The 26,179-nt window shown below is 47.8% G+C and overlaps 1 protein-coding gene and 1 long non-coding RNA gene across 6 annotated transcripts in view; one reads left to right on the top strand and one right to left on the bottom strand.

The window, feature by feature from the left end:
- LOC135906092 (uncharacterized abhydrolase domain-containing protein DDB_G0269086-like) overlaps positions 1–26,179 on the top strand; it is a 373,257-nt gene that overhangs the window by 55,937 nt on the left and 291,141 nt on the right. For 3 of the 4 annotated variants that reach the window (XM_065437260.2, XM_065437262.2, XM_065437261.2), the window contains exon 2: positions 25,362–25,656. In XM_065437260.2, the coding sequence (XP_065293332.1) occupies positions 25,579–25,656 (78 nt within the window). In that variant the 5' untranslated portion in view covers positions 25,362–25,578. Of the gene's footprint in view, positions 1–8,911; positions 9,067–25,361; positions 25,657–26,179 lie in introns of those variants that run through there. The other variant, XM_065437264.1, reaches the window with a different exon arrangement.
- LOC135906102 (uncharacterized) overlaps positions 1–26,179 on the bottom strand; it is a 136,246-nt gene that overhangs the window by 71,917 nt on the left and 38,150 nt on the right. For both annotated transcript variants that reach the window (XR_010565631.1, XR_010565630.1), the window contains exon 3: positions 4,689–4,778. This is a non-coding gene — a long non-coding RNA (uncharacterized lncRNA). The remainder of the gene's footprint in view (positions 1–4,688; positions 4,779–26,179) is intronic.

Raw genomic sequence — 26,179 nt, 5'->3', positions numbered from 1 at the left:
CATTTGGTTCAAAATTGGAGCGTGACACATAACACAGGCCGGACGCCTTATTCCCATGGAAGGCACTTTGAGTCTGTGCAGGAGACTATTCCTGCACCGCGCCCCTCCTCCCCTTCTTCGCGATCGCCGGAGCTTCGGGTGCGATTCGCCATTACATTTATCAATGGAGTTTCCCCAGTGCTGTCTGGGATGCACTCCATACACACAGCTACTCGCACTGCTATTTATTTCTTCGTCCAGCTGAAGTTTGGCGTGAGACGACGGTGACGAAAGAGTAACGACGATGGCATGCATCGACGATGTATGACGACGACGCCATCACGGCGATGGCAGGACGGTGTGACAACGGCGGCGTGACGTTGTTTCGTGGCTTTCACTTATGCTGGTCTTTGCTGCTCCGGTTTAGTCGGTGTTAATGCTCACATCACTTGCGAACCCAGAGAAAACCGGGAAAGGCTCCCCAGGAAAGATATCGCTTTAAAATAGAAGAATATCGGCTCATCAAGACACACTATATACTCGGCTTCTTTTCGACATTACCAATAATTTTCTACCGTATGTCGCGCTTATAAAGTGAACAATTAGAAAAATAGCGCTCCCTCGATTAAACCTTTCCAGTGGTATATATATTGATGCGACGCAACATTATTGTCGCTTGTGGCTGCATCGGTTTTACAATCACCTTCTGTTTTCAGTTTCACTGAAATTCACTGTTTCCACTGATAAATGGAATGACGAATCGCACCCGAAGCTAAATAGTTATAGCCGACTCTCCCAGGTTGAGAAACAAACGGCAGCGACTCGACGCGGTGTCTCTGTTCGAAATGTTTCCGCCCATCGCACGCCGGTCGCGTTCAAATCACCCCCGCATGTCGACGTGGGGCGCCGCGCCAAGTCCTTGCGGTCGCTCAGAGGCGTCGGCGCGTGGGCCCGTCAGGCTGCGGCCTCGGGCGACGTGACGGCTCCGCGCAAGGCGGCGATGTGAGCGAGATTCGAGGCCGGCCTCGAGTCCGCGTTCTCGAGAACCCCACGCGAAGCACGCGCGAGCGCCGGTCATTTAAGCGCATGCCGTGGCCGCTGCAGGGATAGAGCGGGACACCGTGGCGATGAAAGTGCGCCCACTGTATGGTACCTCGTGCAGACTTTTCTGTTGTTTACACGGGTTGATCATATTCAAGCTTTATTTTCAACATTGCCCGTTGCAGATAACCCTATTTTAGTCCTAGAGCTGGATTATTCAGAAAGGCGGACCTTACTTGCACGAGAAATGGAAACACGTATTCAATTAATCAAAATCACTAATTAACTTCTTAGGTAATTACGTTAACGCACATATTGCAATCTACGAATTGTAGCCGGCGAGTTTCCACGGCGTATCTATTTGGAATGAATTTCCAGAATGACGCACGTTAGGGGGTACGCGCCATCAAACTCGCTGTAAAAATGGACAATTGTTCCATTTACTTTTCTTTTTTTAACAAAACGCGCTTTTCTGCATTAAAGCACAACTGGAACGCCCATGTGTTTCGTCTATACAATTTGGGAAATAATATATATAAACTGGTGTCATCCTGGGGATTGATTCAATTGGAAACGTCTTGCACACTTACGGCTACAATCTGTAAGTTGCAATATGTGCCATAAAATGATCAAGAGATTAATTTGAGAAAACATGTTAATTGGTCATTATCATCATCAGCCTTGTTACGCCCACTGCAGGGCAAGGCCTCTCCCATACTTCTCCAACAACCCCGGTCATGTACTACTGGTGGCCATGTCGTCCCTGTAAACTTCTTAATCTCATCCGCCCACCTAACTTTCTGCCGTCCCCTGCTACGCTTCCCTTCCCTTGTAATCCAGTCCGTAACCCTTAATGACTATCGGTTATCTTCCCTCATTACATGTCCTGCCCATGCCCATTTCTTTTTCTTGATTTCAACTAAGATTTCATTAACTCGCGTTTGTTCCCTCACCCAATCTGCTCTTTTCTTATTCCTTAACGTTACACCTATCATTCTTCTTTCCATAGCTCGTTGTGTCGTCCTCAATTTAAGTAGAACCCTTTTCGTAAGCCTCCAGGTTTCTGCCACGTACGTGAGTACTGGTAAGACACAGCTGTTATATACTTTTTTTCTTGGGGGATAATGGCAATGCCTGCCAAACGCACCCCAGCCCATTCTCGTTCTTCTGATTATTTCCGTCTCATGATCCGGATCCACCGTCACTACCTTCCCTAAGTAGATATATTCCCTTACCACTTCCAGTGCCTCACTACCTATTGTGAATTGCTGTTCTCTTCCGAGAATGTTAAACATTACTTTAGTTTTCTGCAGATTAATCTTTAGACCCACTCTTCTGCTTTGCTTCTCCAGGTCAATGAGCATGCATTGGAATTGGTCCCCTGAGTTACTAAGCAAATCAATAACATCAGCGAATCGCAAGTTACTAAGGTATTCTCCATTAACTTTTATCCCCAATTCTTCCCAATCCAGGTCTCTGAATACCTCCTGTAAACACGCTGTGAATAGCATTGGAGAGATCGTATCTCCCTGCCTGACGCCTTTCTTTGTTGGGATTTTGTTGCTTTCTTTATGGAGGACTACGGTAGCTGTGGAGCCGCTATAGATACCTTTCAGCGTTTTTACATACGGCTCGTCTACACCCTGATTCCGAAATGCCTCCATGACTGCTGAGGTTTCGACAGAAACGTTTTCTCGTAATCAATGAAAGCTATATATAAGGGTTGGTTATATTCCGCACATTTCTCTATCACCTGATTGATAGTGTGAATATGGTCTATTGTTGAGCAGCCTTTACGGAATCCTGCCTGGTGCTTTGCTTGACAGAAGTCTAAGGTGTTCCTAATTCTATTTGCGATTACCTTAGTTAATAGTTTGTAGGCAACTGACAGTAAGCTGATCAGTCTACAATTTTTCAAGTCTTTGGCGTCCCCTTTCTTATGGATTAGGATTATGTTAGCGTTCTTCCAAGGTTCCGGTACGCTCGAGGTCATGAGGTATTGCGTATACAGGGTGGCCAGTTTCTCTAGAACAATCTGCCCACCATCGTTCAACAAATCTGCTGTTACCTGATCCTCCCCAGCTGCCTTCCCCCTTTGCATAGCTCCCAAGGCTTTCTTTACTCCTGCCGTTATTTGTGGGATTTCAAATTCCTCTAGACTATTCTCTCTTTCATTATCGTCGTGGGTGCCACTGTATAAGTCTCTATAGAACTCTTCAGCCACTTGAACAATCTCATCCATATTAGTAATGATATTGCCGGCTTTGTCTCTTAACGCCTACATCTGATTCTTGCCAATTCCCAGTTTCTTCTTCACTGCTTTTAGGCTTCCTCCGTTCCTGAGAGCAATGTTCAATTCTATCCATATTATACTTCCTTATGTCAGCTGTCTTACCCTTGTTGATTAACTTCGAAAGTTCTGCCAGTTCTATTCTAGCTGTAGGGTTAGAGGCTTTCCTACATTGGTGTTTCTTGATCAGATCTTTCGTCCCCTGCGATAGCTTACTCGTATCCTGTCTAACGGAGTTACCACCGACTTCTATTGCACACTCATTAATGATGCCCACAAGATTGTCGTTCACTGCTTCAACACTAAGGTCCTCTTCCCGAGTTAAAACCGAATACCTGTTCTGTAGCTTGATCCGGAATTCCTCTATTTTCCCTCTTACTCGCTAACTCATTGATCTGCTTCTTATGTACCAGTTTCTTCCGTTCCCTCCTCAGGTCTACGCTAATTCGAGTTCTTACCATCCTATGGTCACTGCAGCGCACCTTGCTGACCACGTCCACATCTTGTATGATGCCAGGGTTAGCGCAGAGTATGAAGTCTATTTCATTTATAGTCTCGCTGTTTGGGCTCCTCCACGTCGACTTTCGGCTATCCCGCTTGCGGAAGAAGGTATTCATTATCCGCACATTGTTCTGTTCCGCAAACTCTACTAATAATTCTCCCCTGCTATTCCTAGTGCCTATGCCATATTCCCCCACTCCCTTGTCTCCAGCCTGCTTCTTGCTTACCTTGGCATTGAAGTCGCCCATCACTATAGTGTATTTTGTTTTCACTCTACCCATCGCCGATTCCACGTCTTCATAGAAGCTTTCAACTTCCTGGTCATCATGACTGGATGTAGGGGCGTAGACCTGTACAACTTTCATTTTGTTCCTCTTATTAATTTTCACAACAAGACCTGCCACCGTCTCGTTAATGCTATAGAATTCCTGTATGTTACCAGCTATATTCTTATTAATCAGGAATCCGACTCGTAGTTCTCGTCTCTCCGCTAAGCCCCGGTAGCACAGGACGTGCCCACTTTTTAGCACTGTATATGCTTCTTTTGGCCTCCTAACTTCACTGAGCCCTATTATATACCATTTACTGCCCTCTAATTCCTCCAATAACACTGCTACACTCGCATCACTAGATAACGCTCTAGCGTTAGACGTTGCCAGGTTCATATTCCAATGGCGGCCTGTTCGGTATAATACGTTAATTTGTATTTCTCGTGGTAGTAATGTCCGCCTCTTCAAGTAATCCAGCTGAAGGACAAAAATTATGTTGTCTGCCAGAGGGATCTTTTTTAACCATGGAAAATTTTTAAACGATCACCCGTATTTAGCGTCTTCTGCTCGCATTGGTGCGTAACGCTGAACACACGGCGGCGCATCACCTTGAGAGTGGCGCTCGGCCAGGTCAGCTGTCGCCCGTGACTGTTCGAGTCAGGCCACCTGCCTCGCAGCTTCCGCCGCCACGTACTGACCTGTTGTAGAAGAAAAGGAAAAAAAAAAGCAAACGTTTTATTGCGACACACCAGCCGCATTCTTGCCATCGGCGTCGTCATCGCCGTGACATTCCGTATAAAGTCCAAGGGCGATCACACCGTCGCCGCGCGCCGCATGTGCGAGTGAAAACGCGAGAGGGGTGCCGACGATTGCGGCTCAATCTGGCGAGCACAAGGGAAGAAAGAGGAAACGCGCCGTCGCGTGAAAGGCCGTGGGAGCGAGGGGCGGCGTTGCTCTCCGGCAGCAATTTTGCGACCGCGGCTCAATCTCGCGCTCGCAAGAGAGGAAAGCGGGCAGCTCTGCAGCGCGGAGGGGAAAGGAATTGATACTTCGGCAGCAACTGCGTACTTTGCGCGGTTAAGCAGGTCGCCCGTCTGCAGGTCGCCCCATCTTTAATGCGACCTGCAGACGGCTCCTAACTTCGTGCGTGTTGTGTTCTCGCCGCTCAATTTGCATTGAAGCGATGGACAGCACGAAGGTCACTTCACCCGTTGCTGCTACCGCGCTTCCTCACGCCAACGTTTTGACAGCGAGTGTCAGAGGTCGTCGACTGTGATGTGTTCGTGTTTGCCTATGGGCGCTGACGCCATGCTTCTTCGTCTACTTAGTAAGCGAATGTTCCCAAGTTTATACTACCGATAAAGCAACTATCCTTACTTCGTACGGCTGTCTGCTAATTTTCTATCGCAATTGATGCTTTCCCTTTTGGGCGAAACTGCAACTTTTTTTCGTTTCGCGGATGAAATTTGTTCGAGGACGTATGTTTAACAATAAAAATAAGTTGCAGTTTCCCCCGAAATCGATTGCGATAGCAAATTAGTGGACAGTTATACGAAGTAAGGATAGTAGTATTATCGGCCGCATAAACGTATAAACACAGGTACACTAAATAAGTTAAGCATGGTGCCACGTACGCGCGCACAAGCAAAGATGAACACATCTCACTCGATGACCGCGGAAACTCGCTGTCAAAACGTTGCAGTGTGAAAACGCGGCGGCAGTAGCGAACGAATGACCTTCGTGCTGCTGCTCGCATCAACTCGAAGCCGCGAAAACAGCGCAACGCGGACTCTGTACCCGTCGCATGCAGATGATTTTCAAGATACAGCAGCCCGGCAGGCGCGCACGCGGCCGCCCGGACAATGCCCACCCTCCTTACCCTCTCCCCGAAGCCCTGCGCGCGCCGGAGGGCCGCGCGATTCCTTCCTGCTTTCAGCGTACGTTGCGTGCGCAATATTGAGACGCGATCGCCGGCTGACCCTCGCACGCTTTCACTCGCGCATACAGCATATAGCGCGCGGCGACTATTTTATAGGCCTTGTATTTCGTACGGAACCTCACGGTACGGGAACGCCGACGGCAGAAATGCGCCTGGAGTGTCCATATAATTGCTATCGCAATAAAACAAAAAGGCGCAGTTGGGCCCGAAAGGCGAAGCATCGACAGCGATAGCAAATTAGCAGATAGCCACAGGAAGTAAGGATATACTTTTATCGGCGGTATCAACTTGCAAAGATTCGCTTTCTAACTAAATTAATAAGCATGGTGTCAGCGCGCTCAGCAAACATGAACACTTCACACTCGATGACCGGGGACACACGCTTCAAAACGCTGGCGTGAGGATGCGCGGCAGCAGCAGCGATCGAAGTGACCTTCGTGCTGTCTATCGCTTAAACGTAAACTGCGCACCGAGAACACAGCATGCACGAAGCTACGAGCCGTCGACGCACCTATGATATAGACTCTAACGCAGATCGCTCTCAAAACGCGGTCGCGCGACCTCGCACAGCCGCCACATGCGCAGTTACTGCAGGAATAGACGTTTTAGACGCAGAATAGACGTTCACTAAAAATAACTGCACTTGTGTTAGCCCAGAAACAGGCCTCCGCCAGTAAGGGGCATGAACGAATCCTCTGGTTTTGCTTTCAAGTGTGGTGATTACGTTGGTTTATATTGACGCATTTACTAATTTATCCTTTCTTCGGGGACTGCATGCATTTTACCCACTAACAACTTACACTCAGCGCAAGACACGCCTGAATGATTGGAGCTTACCTTTCTCTATCTCATCTTTCTATTCCCTTTCCCGTCCCCCAGAGTAGGGTAGCCAAACAGACGCACTTCTGGTTAACATCCTTGCCTTCCCTCTCTATTTCCTCCTTCTACTACTGGAATGTTATCGATGCATTTATGCGTTGTCTGTTGTCACCGAAACTTGTGTAATTTGATTGTACACTCGACGGGAATTGTGTAGTATACTTTCTGGACGACACGCAGGCACCAGCGATTACCCTGGAAATGCTGGAAACTTCGATGACTCATGTATAAAAGCCGACGTGCTTGACCGGCAGATCAGATTTTCGACGATCGCCGACTGTGTCCACCGCTATCGTTGTGCTTTGAGTGTAACCTGTTTTTCTGGGCACAGGTTCGCCCAATGAAATGCTAATTTCACCATTCACAACTTTGCTACTATGTTCTTGGCCGTCGCTACCACGTGACGATATGATTTCTTGTCCACAAACCATTGGTCACTGGTAACAGACAAAACCAATGTTGATGACCAAGTAGATAAGTTTACGAAGCTTTTGAGCAATATGCGCAAATACATTCGCCAGCGATGTCCTAAACGCTCTAAATATGCCCACTGGTTTATCTTATGACTGCACTAAAGCATAAATATGGTGCGCCGAAAATCGGGAAGTCCTGAGCCTAATGTTTGGAAATAAAAATATTGTGGGATTTTACGTGCCAAAACCACTTTCTGATTATGAGGCACGCCGTAGTGGAGAATTCCGGAAATTTTGACCACCTGGGGTCGCATTTCGCCATCGAAATGCGGCCGCCGTGGCCGGGATTCGATTCCGCGACCTCGTGCTCAGCAGCCCAACACCATAGCCACTGAGCAAGCACGGTGAGTAATGTTTGGAAATAAGAATTCTGCTTTTTCTCGGGCTCTCTCCATACGCCTCTATAAGCGGGATCACGACTGATACTGCATTCTTTGAAAAGGGCGCCTTTGGCCCGCCGGCGGAATTTTGAAAGTATATCCGCAAACGCTCTATTAGTGAACGCGAATAGTGTTTTCGCCTGCTCGACTCTGGCGGAGCAGAAGTCAAAGAGAGAGATTCGAATTTGTTGTGTTCTTGATAGGGTCCCGGGGTGGCGGGGATTGGGGAACTATAACTCCCAGTACCCCCCCCCCCCTTCCCCCTTCATCAGACAGCGGCCAGTCATTGCTTTCTGGCGGCGTCTTCGGCCATCCGGAGGGCCCATGCAGAGCTGCTCTTCTGGGTCCAAGCGGAGCAGCAGTCTCCCGCTGCTCGGCCGTAGTTATGATGCGTGTAGTGTTAGTGCGGTGGGTGTTGGTGGGTGAGGCTTTGGGGCATAGCCCAGATAACGTGATCGAGCGCGAGTCTCGCACGCTTTCCAGAGTGGGAGTATGCATTGGGGTAAGTGCGGTGGTATAGTTTGGGGGAGTTCCCGCCTGAAGTAGTTGTCAAGTGGTATGGTATGGTATGGTATGGTATGGTATGGTATGGTATGGTATGGTATGGTAAAGCTTTAATGAAGTCCTGCAGATCGTGAGTTGGTCAGCCCAAAGTTGGTCAGCCAGAAGAGGGCTGCGGAGAACCGCTTCCCATCTGGCCGAGCTGTTATCGACGATAGAGCATGACCGGGCACACCGCCAGAGCATGTGGTCTAACGTGACTGTTTCTCCACAATCGCGGCACGTAGCATATGGTGTAAGTATCCGGATAGATTTTATGTAAGAACGACGAAGATCGTTAATGCTTGAGCTCTATCACGTGGTCTCTATTGAGCCGCGGATGAAGAACAAAGTAGGTTCTACGGCTGAGATAGTAGTGTCTAGTACTCGTTGTATGGAGGTGGAGGGCGTGTCCCTGTTCTCTAAGGAGTCGGCTTCCGATTGGTCGAGGGTAGCGCGGTGGGCAAATTCACGCGCAGCCCCGTGAGCCGACTCAAGTGGTAGATTGAGATTTATTCAGTGATTTGTGTGATGCGGGGTAGCGTAACCGCCCTCTGCGGTAACGGAGGAGGATTTCTTTAAACGTGACCATTTGGTCCCGCGCGTGACCGCAGAAGGATGCGCCCGGTGTGCGAGAGCTCGGGTGGCATCATGGGCGGCTTCGTTTCCAGCCAGAGCCGAGTGACCAAGGTCCCAGACGATCTGGACGCAGCGTTGCCTCGAGAGGGGAGTGCCGGAGAGTATCTTCTGCGCTTGGAGTGCTATCAGTCCTCTTGTGAGTGGCGAATGACCGTTTTGGTATCGCTTATGATGACATGTGCATTGGTAGAGGCGTAGGCTAAACCAAAAGCCGTTTCTCCTCCTTCGGGTTGAGTGGGGAGTATTGATGCGGTCTCGGCGAGCCCGGGACTATACGGCAACTGCCATGGTGTTGTAGTGGGGGTATTCCGCTGTGTCCACGTAGGCGACGCCTGCGGCTTGGTCGTAGCGCTTTTGTAGTCGTTTAGCCCTTTCTGCACGTCGCTCCTGATTGTGTTCAGGGTGCATATTGCGAGGTATGGGCGAGATAACTACCTGAGCGTGAATATTCGGAGGGACGGGTACTTTTGATCCGTATTGGGTGGTGTAGTTTATGCCTAGGGTGCGTAGGATGTACCATAAGCCCGTGGTGGAATTGGCGAGTCGTTCGTATTGGGTAATACGCTGAGCTTCAATAAGCTCGTCTATGGTATTGTGAATGCCGAGGGCGTCCAGTTTCTCGTTAGAGGTAGAAATGGGAAGATATAGGGTTTGCTTACAGGCCCTCTCGAACATGGTATTGAGTTTGAGCTTGTCAGTCGCACTGAGATGACGTTGAAGCGAGAGGCGGCACGAAGGTTAATTCGCTCTCTGCAGCTGCCGCGCTTCCTCACTCGCTGAAGCGTTTTGATAGCGAGATTTCGCGGTCACCGAGTGAGATGTGTTCGTGTTTGCTTGGTATGTTACTTAAGTCGCACTTCAGATTCCGCAGAAGGTTACAAGGGAGCACCGAGCATTATTCATTCCTGCTTGTGACGGCAAATATTCTGCTGTGTATAGAATTCAACATCTGTATATCTGTTTCGCTGATTTCGGTATTTTTTGTCAATCGATTTCTTCGTTTTGTTCACAGCTTCGTATTATCGTGTTCTAACTTTTCTCGGTATATGCACGTTCTCTCTTTCGCCGGGTGATTTAGTACATTTTCAGCTTGCCTGACGATATCTCCAATGTTTCCGTGGCTTTATTTTTCTTCTCGTACGCTTAATTTTCTTGGTGCACTACATTTGCATGTTTTATATGAATCGCTTCCCCTTTCTTTATTCACTTTCCCTTATGTTTGTACCTCTAGCTGTACAAGCTTTTTTGGTATTGTACTTGCTCACGGCTAATCTTCCGTTCATTTTTGGTTTACCTTTCTGGGTAGATAACTTGTTTTAGTAACTTTCCTAGCGACTCTCACGTATTGTTCGTGTTTTTCCCCGACTTCCTGTCGTGAATTGACCTTGGCTTTTGTTGATTATTGTAAACTGTACCTTTTTAAATTATGGGCTTTTACGCGCCAAAACCACTTTCTCATTATGAGGCACGTCGTAGTGGAGGACTCCGGAAATTTCGACCACCTGGGGATCTTTAACGTGAACCTAAATCTAAGTACACGGGTGTTTTCGCATTTCGCCGCCATCGAAATGTGGCCGCCATGGCCGGTATTCGATCCCGCGACCTCGTGCTCAGGAGCCCAACACCGAAACTGTGCCTTTTCATAATTAACGTTTTTTATGTCACGTCTTTTTTTCTGTAGTTGTATTCTTAATTCTTTTTCAAATCTTTTTAGGCGTGCGCCGGCGCTCGGACTTTAGGGTTAGTGGGCAAGGTAAAGAAGGAATGGACTATTATTATTATTATTATTATTATTATTATTATTATTATTATTATTATTATTATTATTATTATTATTATTATTATTCGTGTACACATAGACAAACACCACGCAGAGTGCGAGCACTGCAGATGAGAATCTATAGTCCCGTGGTTGAGGCAAATTCTAGCACAGCTTTGTGAACTTGGTATTGAGCTGAAGCGCATGAGTCGCGACCACCGTGGTCGAAACATTCTTTCGAAAATAAGAAATAGTTGGACACTGTTCGAGCAGGTTGCGCCGTATACCGCAGATTACCACGATGCACGCAGAAAATTACTACTGTAAGAAAGACCGCAAGCACGTCCGTTACCAAATCACACATGCGCATTCTTTCGCAAATGCTTAGAATCCAATGCGCGTTGGTGGCACATATAAACTGACGCCATTACTGTGGTTGCCGACTAGCGCGGGCAGTTGGGAGAGGGACTGCATGCAGTGCTCTCCTCCTCATATATACTGGATCCACTACATGTTGGGATATACGGTATATCAAGGTGGGCGAGCCGCTGCATCTGCATTATTTCCAAGAGCGAGAACGTCTTTCTTCTTTGTTCCTGCTGATTCGTTCGCGCTGTAAGTAATAATACGTATTCGGAGCACGCTACGCTATTTCAGCGATATACGACCCAGTGGTGCGCCCCCATTCGAATTCTTGGCAAAGTCCGTTCACACTCCTAGCGTTCGTTGTACAATCAATTGCGAGACTAGTGCAAAGCTCAAACCTATTATGCACGATATTGCTTGATTGTGACGAGAGAGAGCTTTACTCGCAGGGATGCGGAAACGCGGGCAGATAAGAATCGACCTCCCGGCTGCCTGCAGCCTTGAGCTTTCCAGCAATGCCGTTCGACGTGGTCTGCGGCTCCTCCGCGTTTACTTCTAGCTCCGTTTATTCTCTCAGGCATTTGTAAGAGCAATTGCAGTCAGTTTCGCTGTTCTTTCTCTCTGACCGAACAGAGTTGTCGCGGTGTTAGGCGCGCATAGAGGTCACGGGCTCCGTTCAGGGTTCAGCCAAGGTGGGCGGGGACGAAATTCCAAGAACGCCCCACGTTACAGTATTAGACGACTGCAATAAGAGGTGAATAAAAAAAAACGGAATGTGTACGTTGAGCAGACACGCCGGCTAAGCCTATGCGTCAGAGAAAGAGAGAGATATATAATATTCGAAGGAAAAACGGAGCACAAGACGGGGCAAGCGAATAGCACATGCACTGTCTCGTCTTTTGCGCCGTTCCCTTGTCGCTTTATACCAAAATAGCTCAGATTCAGGGGCCAATAACGCCGCCTGTTCTAGCTATTGTTCCGCGAAAGACGGTTATCGAAATTGGCGTATGTACCGCAGTTAATCTGGGGACCGAAATATAGCGCGCAGTTGTGCGAGCGTCGCCAACAAACCGTGATGATCTCCCACATCGCGCGACATTAACGGAAACCGTGATCTGCTCCCTGTTTGCCGGCATGGCAGCCATGATCCGATGACATCATTTTGGTCTTCGCCCGTCAGCACTATAGAATAGGCGCATATGTGAGGGCACGCCTCAGCGAACGCGGGACACGCAGCTTCGAAGAAACCACTTGTCATTGCATTGTGCCCAGATCCCACATTTCCGTCCTTTTTATTGCCTCCCTCCTCCGGGAGCGAGGAGTAACCAATCGGAGCAACCTCGCGTTTCCTGTTAAACAAACTATGTATCTTCACTCCCGCGCAACCGCCAGAGCCTCTTGTAATAACAGGAGCCCCTCGCCGCGCAGCTGCTAAGCTGTATGCCGGGAGTGAGTGCGGACTTGGGTGCACGTTGAAGACGATATTTTCACGTACGAGTTTGTGCCGCTGTGGACAAAAGGACGTTGGGACGTGAAGAGGAGGTTGAAGTGTCTCGAGGATCGGTAGATGGTGTTACCATGGCTACTGAGCTACAGCCTTGTAACTGTATATATTGTAAATACACGTATTTTCTCCCCGTACAAAATGTTAAGTTAATCCAGAGTCATCCACTGTACGACGCTCCTTATAAAAGTCAGACAAGCTTGGGATTTAAAACAAAATCCTTAAATGCGTAAGTATTTATACGACTACCCAACGAGATAAGCTGTTCGTCACGTAAGATGAATCACTATAAAGTAAGTAATGTATAAAACATTGTTTCTATGAAGGCGCTTAGTTGATATATTTGGTGATGGTGGAATAAAAGTCATCTCTAAAACCGCATGTGGAGCTGACTTGGTGCATAGTAGACATCAGGAAAATTCCAATTTTGCGAAAATTTTATGCCAAACATCCATGCCCCCGTTGCGTTTCGGTGGCCACGGAATGCGCCTTCCGTTGGGGCGTTCTTTCACCGACTAAAATGCCACCGATCTGTGAGGGCTCATGCGCTTCAAGTCGCGCAACACGGACAGATAAGCAGTCAATGACTTGATAAGAATGATGAGGAGTGATGATGGGTTACATGGGTCTAATCACGGTTGACAGTGGTTCTACCAGGGTCCTTCCATTTTTTAAGGACTCTGCTAGTACTGAACTTCTCGTAATAAACGATCATTGCATTGCATTGCATTATAAGACTGAAGAAAGTACTGCTTGTCCAGTTTTGTTCGCTGTTCAGAAAAAATAACTCGTTTACATTTCCTTTGAGAACGACGCGGGCGGTCGAAAGGCTTCGTTTTCGCTCGACTCTGCGTCGCCCACGCGTTCGCGTTTCAGTAGTTTCGTCATCGCGTAGTGCGCGCTGGCTTTGCTGGCTCGCGAAATTCGCACTAACAGCAAGTAGCAGAGAATTCCGCATTTATGTGATGTCGCGGAATGCCCGAACGAACCACGACACTTGACCGAAAGCAGCTGCAGCGGTGAATAGAATGCTCTATCTTGGGTGGGTTTCTCCAGGGCCGTGCGTTTACGTTTTGCGCAAAAAATCGTTGGCCCGTCTTCCGGGCCCCATTTTACTCATCGACGGCAGTAACGGGCGGTGATGGCGTATGCAACGTCACCACTCCCCCGCTCGTGGCGGGCTATTTGGATTGTGCTACGGGTATCCTTCGGACGCAATATTGTCTCAAACCAGACAAACGCTGCGAGGCTTCTGAAACGGTATTTTAACAGTCCACGTTGACTTAATGTTTCCCTTAAGTGTCCCTTTAAGAAAAATAAAATAATGTATGACCGAAGTAGGAACCAAACCTCTGTCATAGAGCATAGCAGCCGGCTGCTAAACGTTAAGTCACGGTCGCACTTTTTTTTTTGCTTTATTATTGGGAAGCAAGACTATGGCACTTACACTAAACACACCATGAGTCAATTTTCAAGCAAGTTTAAACGCAAATCAAAGAAGTGAAACCAGTCAAGAGATTCACTAGAACGCTCGTATATGTCCCGCGTATTTGGATTATTTCTTCCTGGAAAATATGTAACTGTTCTTCCTTGCTCGGCGTGGTTCCATATGTCTACCTAACATTCTTTCTCTCTAGAGACTACGCAATCCAATAGGAAAAATTAGGTCTTATGGCAAGGTTCTGGCTTTTGTCACATCAAGGTATCTAGATACCTTGATGTGACACAAGATATCTAGATTGTGAATTATCACAATCAGCTGATTGTGATAATTAAATGATATGATTAATTTATTTCTTCGGTGTTCGCTGCAGAACATCATCACCCCCCCCTCCCCAAGTATGCGCCACAACTATAAATAAAGCAAAAGTTTATGGCTTTTTACATAATTTGCTACTTGTGTCCCAGAGAACAAAGAATCCCTCAATCTTCTACCACGTCGTCACAGGAAGCATCAGAGTCTTTACTGCCGGAGAAACATTTCATTAACACGATTCAACACATCAGACAACTGATGATTACCAAATATAGTACGGTATACTGGCTTGGGAAAACACACGTGAATACCGTCCTTAATCAACTTTTTACAACTTGAGCTATATAAACAATTAGGCTTTTGAAATGACATAACGAGTGCATATCTAAACGCCAGAAGGATATACCCGCCGGCGAGACCCAAACTGAACAGGAGGCAGGCCGTCGCTTGGAGACAGCTCCAGACGAACACCTTTCCTAACCAATTCTGTCTGAAACGTATCTCCCCAGATAAGCATCAGGACGACACGTGCAAATTGTGCCAGGAAAGACCAGCAACACTCAAGCACATGCTGTGGGAGTGCAATGTAGTTATAGGAAGGATGGCAGTTGCTCCGGAGAACCAGTCGTCGAGGTGAACCGTCGCTCTGCGCAGCTCAGACCTCGGAATCCAGACGTGGGCAGTCCAGCAAGCCCGTGAAGCGGCGTTGAGGCAGGGCCTTGACGTTCCCCCGTGGGAAATCCGAGCCCGGGTCGCGTTAAGCCTTGCCGGACGAACAAGAAAGTTGTATCCATCCATCCATTGAAAATCGCACATGCTCCTTTCGCTCCAAAGCCAGCCATTTCTTTGAAACAACCGGCGGGTGCACCCCGTGCCACTTTGCCTTCTTTCCTTGCGACAGCACGCGCCTCGAGGCGCCGCATTAGACTCCTTCGGGAACGGCCCACTTCGACCAGTAGTTTCCTCGTAGCGGCTTAAGCTTTGTAGAAACTGTGGGACGTTGTTGACTTCATGATGGCCCAGATTAATCACGTTTTAAATTTTTCTCGCCAAAGTTTTTTGCCTTCGTCGTTCTCACATACACCACATGAAAATAGCGATACGTATACGTACGGTTGTATAACAGCTAGGTAGTGGTTGATGACGTCGCGATCCGTGTTCCTCTCGGTTACGCTCGCCCAATGCGGAACCACGCCGTAGGCTCTCGTCGAACATCCGGCGTAGAAATTATGCCATCATACAAACGTCTACAACGTGGTCGTCGGGCTGCTGTCGTCACAATCACGTACGCTCGCGACCCACGTACGCACAACTACTCAATATACAGGAACACGTTCGTCCACCTGGTATCGTCTTGCGGAACACCAAACAATGCCGAATAGCCAGGTACCTGCCAAATACTTCGCGTAACATAGCATACTCCCACAGTGCGTGGGATCTGGACATTTATTTTTTCAATCGGACTCTAATATGCCAGCTTGGCTGTGCCTTGTAAATATGATGCAGCTGCGCTATTGTGAGCCAGTCAAATCGAATGTCGCCCGCGGACAGCAAAGCGTCTTGGATGGCGGCCCGCAGTCGACAGCGCTGTTTGCCGAAAACAATGAAGCCACCGTGGCATACAGACACGGTCGCTGCCAACTTGTTTGGAAACGGCAATTACCGGCGCGGGTTAGCGCACTAACCGCGCTGCGCGCCGATCGTGGGATATGTGCTGGAGGGCGGGGCGTGCTCCAGTTTCCATGGCTGGAAGGTTTCTGGCGCCCTTCAATCACGCGAGAACAATCAGTCCAGCAGGACACGGCGGCGCGTTATCGGGTGCTGGCGGCCATCGTATATAGTCGAACGTTTATCTTATGCTCAGCTGGCACACGACAGCGCAGTGGACGGTAATCGCGGCCAGGACAATATGTGGGCAGGGTGTCTACCAAGTTGACATTTTCAAATTCCCCGAATTTTTCAGGTTTTCCCTGAGCAACACAGAACTTTATTGTATGTAAAGACAGGCTGGACACCACGTCGCCCGATGCTGACACTCTCAAGCAAGCATTTAAAAGAAGAAAAAAAACTTAATCCAGTTTGCATAGTAAGTAGTAGTGTTTATTTGATTCAAAATAGAAAACTGAAGGCAGGGGATAGTAAATTCACAGCAAATGAAATCGACCTGAACATTTCCAATACGAATAAATATATGCATACAGAAGCAAATATTTTCGAAAATGAGCCATTTCTATCAAGTGATAGCTAGATCATTGGTATTAGGCCCGAACTTTTTCACAAGTGAGACTTTCTCAGCAGTTGGAAAGTCAACCTCAACTGTCATCACATACTCTCAGCCCACGCACAATGCCTCCGTTTTGTGTTTCACTGCTTTCAGAGTTTGTTTTGGTTTGGATGAGAGTAACCTGCATCTTTGTGAGCTCAAGCTCCTTCAAAGAAGAGGCGGCACAGTTCCTTTCCCGATCATTCCTCAATGCGACGGTCATTTCTGTTCTTGTCCCCGTTCCGCCACGCGTTCGCCACACTGACCATTTGAAGCATCCTAACGTCCGATTTTTCGTACTCCCTAGGGGCCACGAAAACGTCCGAAAAACCAATGCATGTCTTTTACTGCCCTTAGAGGCTCAGATCCTCACAGGCACATCCGAAGAAGCTCTGAAGGCCTGCCAGTACACTTATTAGGCATATCGTTGTTCATACTGTGAGAAGAGATGGCGGGTGCACGCGTATACAATTAAGGAATACATACTGTATCCCGTGACAATTGCACCTTCACACTTCATGTATGCTTCACCGCATACATAGTGTATGTTTCACCGCGTAACACAGCTATATTGAGGCGAAGCTGACTTTCGGGAACCGTCATCATGCAACGCGCTGTGCCTTCCGAGCTTCGAAGCCAATCGCGAGGATTACGAAGGCGGAGTCAGTGCCATTGCTGACAGCGGCGAATTCTTTCAATAAAAAATACGGCACCGAACGACAAAAACCTTAATAGCGAACGTCGAAGCAGCTAAGCCTAGCGTTGCCGCGGTGGTACCTACGGCTGCCAGCGGATCTGCGTGCGAGAGCGCCTGTTGGAGGCGGCAAGATAATCAAAACGGTGGTGTTGGCTTTGGTTAATGCCGTTGCGGACCTGCAGTCGCGGCAAAAAGTCCGGGAAATCGGACGGCGAAGGATTCTTGCGTCTGAAATTACAGGTGTTCTTGTATACATCGACTCTGTGGGGCACATGGATGGTGCCGCGAAGCCGTCCACATTATCGGGAATGTCCCAAAAATCGGGCGTCCAGAAAATCGGCCGTTGACTGTACACTGGCAACTACTCCAGCCGACCACACGGCATCAAAGACAATTCGTTACGATTCCTCTCTTTTACTCGAGCCAGCAGCAGGGCGACTTTCGTTCCCTTTCAATAAAATGACAAATAATTTTCCCTGATTTAAGCAGAAATTCCCTGAGTTTTCCCAGACTATTCACCATCCCTGAGAATTCCCGGTTGGTAGACACCCAGGTGGGGCGCTATAACGTAAAGCTATTCCAAATTTTTCTATTCCAATTGTGCTATCAGCCCTTCACGATTGGTCAAAAAGTTTTCGGGCCGCCCCACTCCACCTGTCTGTCATGCGACGTCACAAAAACGCCCTATCAAATATGATATGCGCACATTGATTATGATTATGCATGGTTAGAGCAGCAAAAGTAAAATTATTCTTACCCATTCAACGCTTTTTTTTGCCATTAGCCATCTGCTATCGGTCAAACGTACGTACGTTTCCGGGCTGCGCCCACTTCACCTGTCTGTCACGCGACGTCACAAAAGCGCGAAAACTCTCCGTGTCAAAATGATGAGTACACGTTAAAGATGCATTAATATGCCGAACAAAACTGGATTTTTTCTGAATAGCCAAGAGGCAAAGGGGAAGGGTTATCATATTTGCCTATGCTTTCGCCCTGTTGTCAGACCAAACGCCGCACGCAACAGCCGCGTCACATCAGGGAGGAGCTTTCTGCCGATCCTCATTCTCTGGCCTGCGCAATCAAGCGAACAATTAAAATTTGGAGTCGTATATCTCGGAGCACAGACACGCTACAAGAATTCTTCCAACCGATACTCTGTAGAAACAGAACTGCCTCTAACTTTTCAATACAAGCATACCCACTTACTGCAGTCAACAAAAAGTTAAGTATTCAATTTTAGTTAATTGGCACTTTGTGTCCCCCTGGTCACATAACTTATTTGTACAGAGGGTCACCGCGTGCGTCCAAGTGCTTAATTTTAAGAAAACCATAAAGCTTAATTTAAAGCACCCAGTGTAAAAAGGCAGGTCTTCGTTTGGCGCACTCAAGTACCGGATGGTATGTTGATTCAAAATAAAGTCTTTCTTAAGAGTACTTCGAAGCACATCCCAAAATAATATTGAATCTTTATAACTTATGAACCAATGCTCTAAAGTGCAGTGGTGGTGGTGACAACTTTATTGACAATCCGGCAAATTCTTGGCCTGGGCCTAGCGCGTCCCCGAGGAGGTCCGCAGATCCTGCCTCCTCGCCGCCTCACGGACTTGCTGGATGGCCCATAGTTGATTTTGGAGGTTGGAGCTGCGCAACGCGGCTGTCCATCGCGCCGCAGCTTCATCTGGAGAAACTGCATTTTCTCTGCATATATAACCTCACATTTCCAGAGAATGTGTCTAGGAGATGCGTGAACCATGCCGCATAGTTTGCAGTTATCGTCTGAGTAGATGTCCAGATATATCCTCCTGAGATGGACGGGGTAGGGGAACGTCTTTGTAACTGCCTCCTGTCTACCGCTTGGGCCCTATCGAGTTTGGGGTTAAGGGGGCGGATAAACATGCCTGGAGTTTTTATAAAATTTTGTAATATCACAGTACCTGGTCATTCTGTCCCTCTCTGTCCATGCCTCCGTTGGATTTCCAACCCCAAGAGAGGATCCTTCTACGCGGGCGTGGAATGTGAGACACCACGATACGCGGTGGACTTCCCCGTTGAGGTTGGGTACGGGGGTGTCGGGGGAGGTGTGAGCCGGGAACCATATAATGTGTCGTTCCACCATCTCCTCGGAGGTGACATAGTTCGCGTTGGCTTTGAGTATAGCCTCAGCCTTCGGCGAAATTCTGCCTTGTGCATAGTTTCTGACCGCCGTCTACGAGTCACTGAGTACGTATCTGCAACTGGGGTTAACGATGGCTAGGGCTATCGCCACCTCTTCCGCTACCTCGGGGTTTTCGCCACGTATACTACAAGAACTGACCAATTGTTTGTCGGTATTGAGGACGGTCACTGCGAAAGCACGTCGATCCTCGTATTCTACAGCGTCTACAAACAGCGCTTCCTACCGAAGGCTTGGAGTAAACCCTTGGACTCTCTCTTCGACCCTGATTGGATTCGGGGCTCATGTTTTTGGGCATATTAGCCACCATTCTGCTCGCGCTTCTGCTTCCTTCCGCCGGTGGCGAGGTGGGCGCCGAAACTGCTCGTATTCGATCTCTCCACGGCTTGCTTTTTCGAGCCGACGGTACTCCAGCCCGTGCCGGCCTCGAATTCTTCTTGGGAAATGTTCTCCCCTAGCACGAGAACCTCCATTGCTTCCGTCTGCGAGCGAGCGTGGGCGCGCGCCACGTGTACTCTTTTTTCGCAGGTGCGCCTATATAGGCCTAGGCTCGCGGCAGCCACCGCCGCGGCTGCCGGTGTGGCACAGACGACAATTTGGCGTAAAAGTACAAAAAATGGGATTCCCCCCTTGAAGTTGGTATCGGCAGAATCTTGGTAACTTGCTGCGTGAGATGGTAGCAAAAACTTGGTGATTTTCGGTGACTTCCCTGCGAAATCATTGAATGCAGACGGAGCCGACGTGAAGTGCATCTGCTTTCTTCGGCCACCTATGAATGCCACTTCGAAAGTGGCATTCATAGTTTTAACATTTTAGGCAACGAACTCAAAGTACTGGCTTACGCAGGTGATCTTGCCTTTTTGCGCTCAGAAAAACCGAGCGTTGACAAAGTTTTATCATTGACTCATAAAAAAAAAATTATGGGGTTTTACGTGCCAAAACCAGTTTCTGATTATGAGGCACGCTGTAGTGGAGGACTCCGGAAATTTCGACCACCTGGGGTTCTTTAACGTGCACCTAAATCGTACACGGGTGCTTTCACATTTCGCCCCCATCAAAATGCGGCCGCCGTGGCCGGGATTCGATGCCGCGACCTTGTGCTCACCAGCCTAACACCATAGCCACTGAGCAACCACGGCGGGTGACTCAAAAATCTGGTATAGCGTCCAGTACCTATAGATAAATCGGTCAAAACGCTCAGGTCATTGGTTTGGTTTACGGGAATGCACAACCGACTCACTATGCTGGCACAGAATGGACCACCGTGCCACTTAAATACCTCGACGTTCCTTTTGATACATTAGCCTTCGTGCACATTTCTGGCAACAACTTGTACCGGCACTTCAACGCCATGCGGATACTTTTACACCACACCGCCTTAGTATGTTTCGTATGGTGGCTTGTAATTTGTTCCTGGCTACAAAACTATTTTATCTACTGCAGATACTTCACTTGTTACCGGAGTTAAATTCAACGTTTTTACAGAATATTTGCTTAACACCCATGCTTGCAGAAGGTGCATACATCTGAACCATGTGAATGTGTTGTACCGGCGGTACAAAACAAATGTCAAAGGCGAACAGTTTCTATGAAGGCTTTCGTGAAAGATTTGGTAATGGTGGAATAAAAGCAATCTCACATGTAGACCCAGCTTGAAGCAGTGTAGACATTAGGAAAATTCCGTTTTTGCGAAATTTTAATGCCAAACACGCGACATCCCGATGCGTTCCGGTAGTTGCATGATGCGCCTTCCGCTGGGATGTTCTCCAGTGTGCCTTAAATAGACTGGATGACAGACCATTTACGGAAGCGAAGATCTTAGGAGCCTGGCCTCACAGTTCATTGGCCCAGAAAGCAGTTCAAGCGCTTTTTCGCTACCTGAGGGCAACAGACTTGAGTGCCCGACTATAGACATCCTACACCTAAGTTCTCTCTCTCCCTCTTTCACTCCCCATTCCCCTCCCCACGTGTAGGGTAGCAAACTGGATTCAGTCTGGTTAACCTCCCTGCCTTTCCGTCTTCTCTCTCTCTCTCTACACCTACCGAAATACCGCCGATCTCTGAGGACTCATGCGCTTCGCGTCACACAACACAGGTAAGCAGTCAATGAGTTGATAAGGCTGTGACGAGGAGTGCTATGGATCTCATCGCGACTGATAATTTCATTTCATTTATTTTAATTTATTTATTTTCTGGAAGTGCCCAAAACAGCTTTACGCCTTAATATTGGTGCACTTGTGTTACAAAAAGAACATAAAACCGAAAAACAAAACAATATCTCAAACAATAGTGGTACAAAGTACAACAAGAAAATTGAATTAATCAAAGACAGAAGTCAGATAATGAGCAAATTGTAGATCAGAATATATCAAGGTCATGACGCAAGGTATTTCGTTGTGTTACGAGAGGTGTTTTATCATTAGAGGTACGAGAGAAATTCACGTAGAAAAGGCTAGGATTACGCAAGTTAGTGCGAGGCATGCAGAACGTTGCAGCTGACAGTAACCGCGGACAGAAGTCGTTCTGAATTAGTTTATTCTAGAATAAATAATTACGGTATTTTCGCCTTATTTCTAGGAGTCTAATATTAAACATGCACAGCACATGCTCATAGGCATAAATACACGGCGTCCAAGAAATCGATCGTACAGGATACGAATGATACGTTGCTGAACACATTCAATTTTCGCAACAGTTCGACACGGATGGTAAGGTGCTAAAGAACGATAAGAGCTTATAATGCTCGGAGCGATTCTGATAAGGTTGATAAGGACAGATAAGGGTTGATAAAGGTCGGATCCAGTCCGATAAGGTTGACAAGTGCTGATAAGGGTTTATACTGGTCGGATCAAGTTTAATACGACTGATGACACGGGACTGCGTGTAGATGAGCAAGTGGCACAATGCTTACACACACTTACTCCAACGGAGTTCCTCCGTTTTTTTTTTTGTACTTTTATTTTATGCTGGACAGTCGGGTTGCCGCATTTGCGTGAACACTTCTAGTTGGTTACTGCGGGAAAGGGCGGTAACTCTCCGCTGCACAGCAAGCAGCACGCATGCAGTACGCTCCACAGTGACATTTGTATTGTTAGAACAGCATACAACGCAAAAGGAAATAGTGAAAGCATCCCGTATGTCACGCCCTGAAGTTTGTGCATTCACCTTCCTTTTTGTTGACTAAGAATGAGATTGATTTTCTTGAGTGGAGTGACTGCGTATGACTTCACTTTGTTACTGTTTAACAATTACATGGGCACTCGAGGCGCAAGAGCGGATCGCGCATGGAGATTTAGAACATATATGATTGGAAGTCTTCAAGAGACGCGCAAAGCATTTGGCTGCAAAAGCAACGAAGCCACGTGGACGCACCGCCACGCTTTGTCGGAGCCAGGTTCTGGCTTTTGTGCTGGTGGCATCACATCACCACATCACATCAGCCTATTCTATTGGGATAGCAAATGTATGAACACTTGTATGAACAAATGTTTATCCTCGCCATAAGGTTCCTTATATATTTAGATATATGTATGCAATATGTCATGCCATATGACATGCAGTAAAAGCGGGTTATATTGCCACACCATTCTGTCACAGTTGCCCATACCAGGTTTTATATTATATTCTTGACAAATTGATTCCTCAGCATTTTGAGAATGGCAGTCCTAAAACAAATGTCATGAAACAAAACACTGACAGCGTATGCCTTTTATCTTAAATCTTCTCAGACCTAAATATAAAAGTGCGAAACAATAACAGAGGTCAAACACGAAAATGATGCAATGTTATTGGCGCGGCTGTGCACTAGCTCTGGGATCAGCCCAGAAAAGAGGTTTGAAGCACACCCAATACAGAAAAGTGGCGGTAAAGTCGCTAAGAAAGACGTCGAATCTAATTAATAAACATGAATGAAATTGTTAGATGGCAGTGTTCAAACAGAGGACCCCTAGCACAAACACTTGTTTTTACTTCGTCAGCTTACGTTTACTTTAATTCACACTGCCAGTATACAGCTACGAGTCTGTTTCGTCTAGGAGAATGCCAGCAAACCTGAGAGTAGAAAAAATCGAGAGGCAGACACAGACAAACAGAGAGGAAGGCGCCTTCCTGTCTCTGTCTATGTCGCCTTCCTGTCTCTTTGTCTATGTCTTCTGCGCCTTCCTGTCTCTTTGTCTATGTCTTCTTCTCGATTTTTTCTGCTCTCAAGTTTGCTGGCATTCTCCCAGTATAACCATGTACCAACTAGCCCAACAAGCCACTCTCATGAAATCTATTTCATCTAATATTCTAATATGTTGCTATCGCATTCACTGCTTCCCCCTTATGGCGAAACTGATAATTTTTATGTCCACTCTTCCTGTGATCTCCAATTACCCCTGTCTTGCATTAGGTGATTCTAACTTGCGCCTGCGAAATTCCTAATTTCACCATCCCACATAGCTTTCTGCCGTCCTCGACTGAGCTTCCCTTCCCTTAGTACTCATTCTGTAACTATAATGGCTCACCGGTTATCTACCCAACGCATTACATGGCTTGCTCAGTTCCATATTTTTTTTTTCTAAGTGTCAACTATAATATCGGGTACCCACGTTTGCTCTCTGATCCACACCGCTTTATTCATGTCTCTTAACATTACGTCAAACATTCTTCGTTCCATCGCTCTTTGCGCGGTCCTCAACTTGTCCTCGAGCATTTTTTGTTAACCTCCAAGTTTCTGCTCCATATTTAGCACATGTAGAATGCAATGATTGTGCCCTCTTGTTTTCAACGACAGTGGTAAGCACCCAGTCAGGATTTCGTAATACCTGCCGTATGCACTCCAACCCAATATTATTCTGTTTTCTTTTTCTTTTTTTTTAATGATCAGGGCTCCCTGTGAGTAATTGACCTAGATAAATGTACTCCTGTACGGAGGCTGACTGGTGATCCTAAATTCTATTTCCCTTGCCAGGCTGTCGTACGTTACCTTTGTCTGCTTATTAATCTTCAACCCCATTGTTACGCTTTCTCGGTTAAGGTCCTCGATCATTTGTTGCAATTCGTCCCCAGTGTTCGGGACACCACCATGCCTGCCCTACCAGCATTGGGAGCTGACAAACGCCCACACTATTCTGCAGCCACACATGACGTGCAGTGCACCTTTGAGGGGCGACGACGCTTGTAACGTCGGCGTTCATATCGCGTTGTGGTATACGCGTGGTTTTTGCCTCGGCACTGTTCCTGCGACACAGCAGCGGTTGCCTCGCGTCGCGCCAGGTCGCCTCCGCCACTATATTTTAAATGATTCGCTTTGGGGCGAAACCGCCATTATTTTAAAGCGTCCAGCTTTCTTTGGGAACGCCGCGACTTCTTGTGAGGGGGTGGCTAACCATTTTCGTGGACCGATCCTGAAGATTGCGCAGTCTAACACAGCGGTTAAAAACCACACATGGTACCAGTGGCACGCTGGTAAGGGGCGCATTCTCGCCATGATTCTCGCAGTCTTCCTTCGTGGCAGCTGTAGCGTTTTGAAGCGCTGTCATCGAGACTGCGCGTCTGTGGTCGAGGAAGTAGATGTTGTACGGGGCTCCGACCTGGTCCTTGATAAAGCGGCGCTCGAAGTACCGACTGGCTCCGGCATAAGACACATTGGTAAGGGGAGCTCAACCCAGAACACATATATCCACAAATAACCACGGCTCCCAAAGCATGCAGTCTTGGATAGCATTTTTCCTTTCTGTTTTCTATTGCTGTTGTGTCGACCTGTTCGGGTGTTAGATGTCTGTGCTACACTACGCACGCGCCCGTTCAATCGAAGTTCGCATTTGCGGAAATCACAGCTGGTGGCGAAAAACGCAGTGTTTGTCTCCGCAGCTTGCTTGCGCTCATAGTGACCAGCTCGGCCAGTCACAAGCAACCCCGATCGCTTCGCAGGAACCCCGCGATCCATGGGCCCCGCGTGCGGCCCGCTTTGAGACGGGTGCGGCCCAAGACGAGCCTGGAGAGCCGCGAGCGCCCGCGCTTCGCTCGGCGGCAGCCGCCACTCGACCGGCAGCCGGCGGCGCCGTCCCAACGCACCAACGGGGCCCACAGCAGGGCAGGCCTTTGGCGCCGTGTCTGGGCGCTGCTGGGCTCTGGCCAGCGCAGCACCATGGACGAGGATTTCTCCCTGGACGAGTTCGAGCAGCAGCAGCTAGAACGCGAGAGGCGCCGCATCATCCTCGACCAGGTGAGCCACGACCGTCGTCTGCGTGCGCGCGTCCGCGGGTGCGTCCATGCCTTGTCCATGCTTTGACTATAACATTCCCTGTCTCATTCCTGATTTTATATATATATATATATTTATATATATATATATATGCGTGCGTGCGTGCGTGTGTTTGTGTGTGTGTGTGTGTTCAGTGAAAGCACTTTGTTCACAGGATATTCGAATCACGTCCCAGTGTGCATGCACCATATCGGATACAAATAGGACATCCCCAGGACGTCCAGTTTCGGATATCCTATTACGGATATCCCAAGGATATCGCACATGGACCTGTATCGTATATCCTATCATGGATGTCCCAAGGTTATCCCAGATGGACTTTTTCTGAGATACACGTGAATATTTGTCCTCTGACTGAGGCTTTGTCTTTGAATTTCCTCGTAACAGAGTTGTTTTTTCGCATGTTAGATTTGCAGTCTGAAGCTATCGCATCAGCAGTTCGTGCGTACATCGAACTTTACGAATTTCCTGACGCAACTTGCTT

Source organism: Dermacentor albipictus, chromosome 9 (assembly GCF_038994185.2).
Source record: "Dermacentor albipictus isolate Rhodes 1998 colony chromosome 9, USDA_Dalb.pri_finalv2, whole genome shotgun sequence".
In the NCBI taxonomy this organism is placed as follows: domain Eukaryota; kingdom Metazoa; phylum Arthropoda; class Arachnida; order Ixodida; family Ixodidae; genus Dermacentor; species Dermacentor albipictus.
The sequence above is the reverse complement of the archived record's forward strand: the minus strand, read 5'-3'. Positions and strand labels throughout refer to the sequence as shown.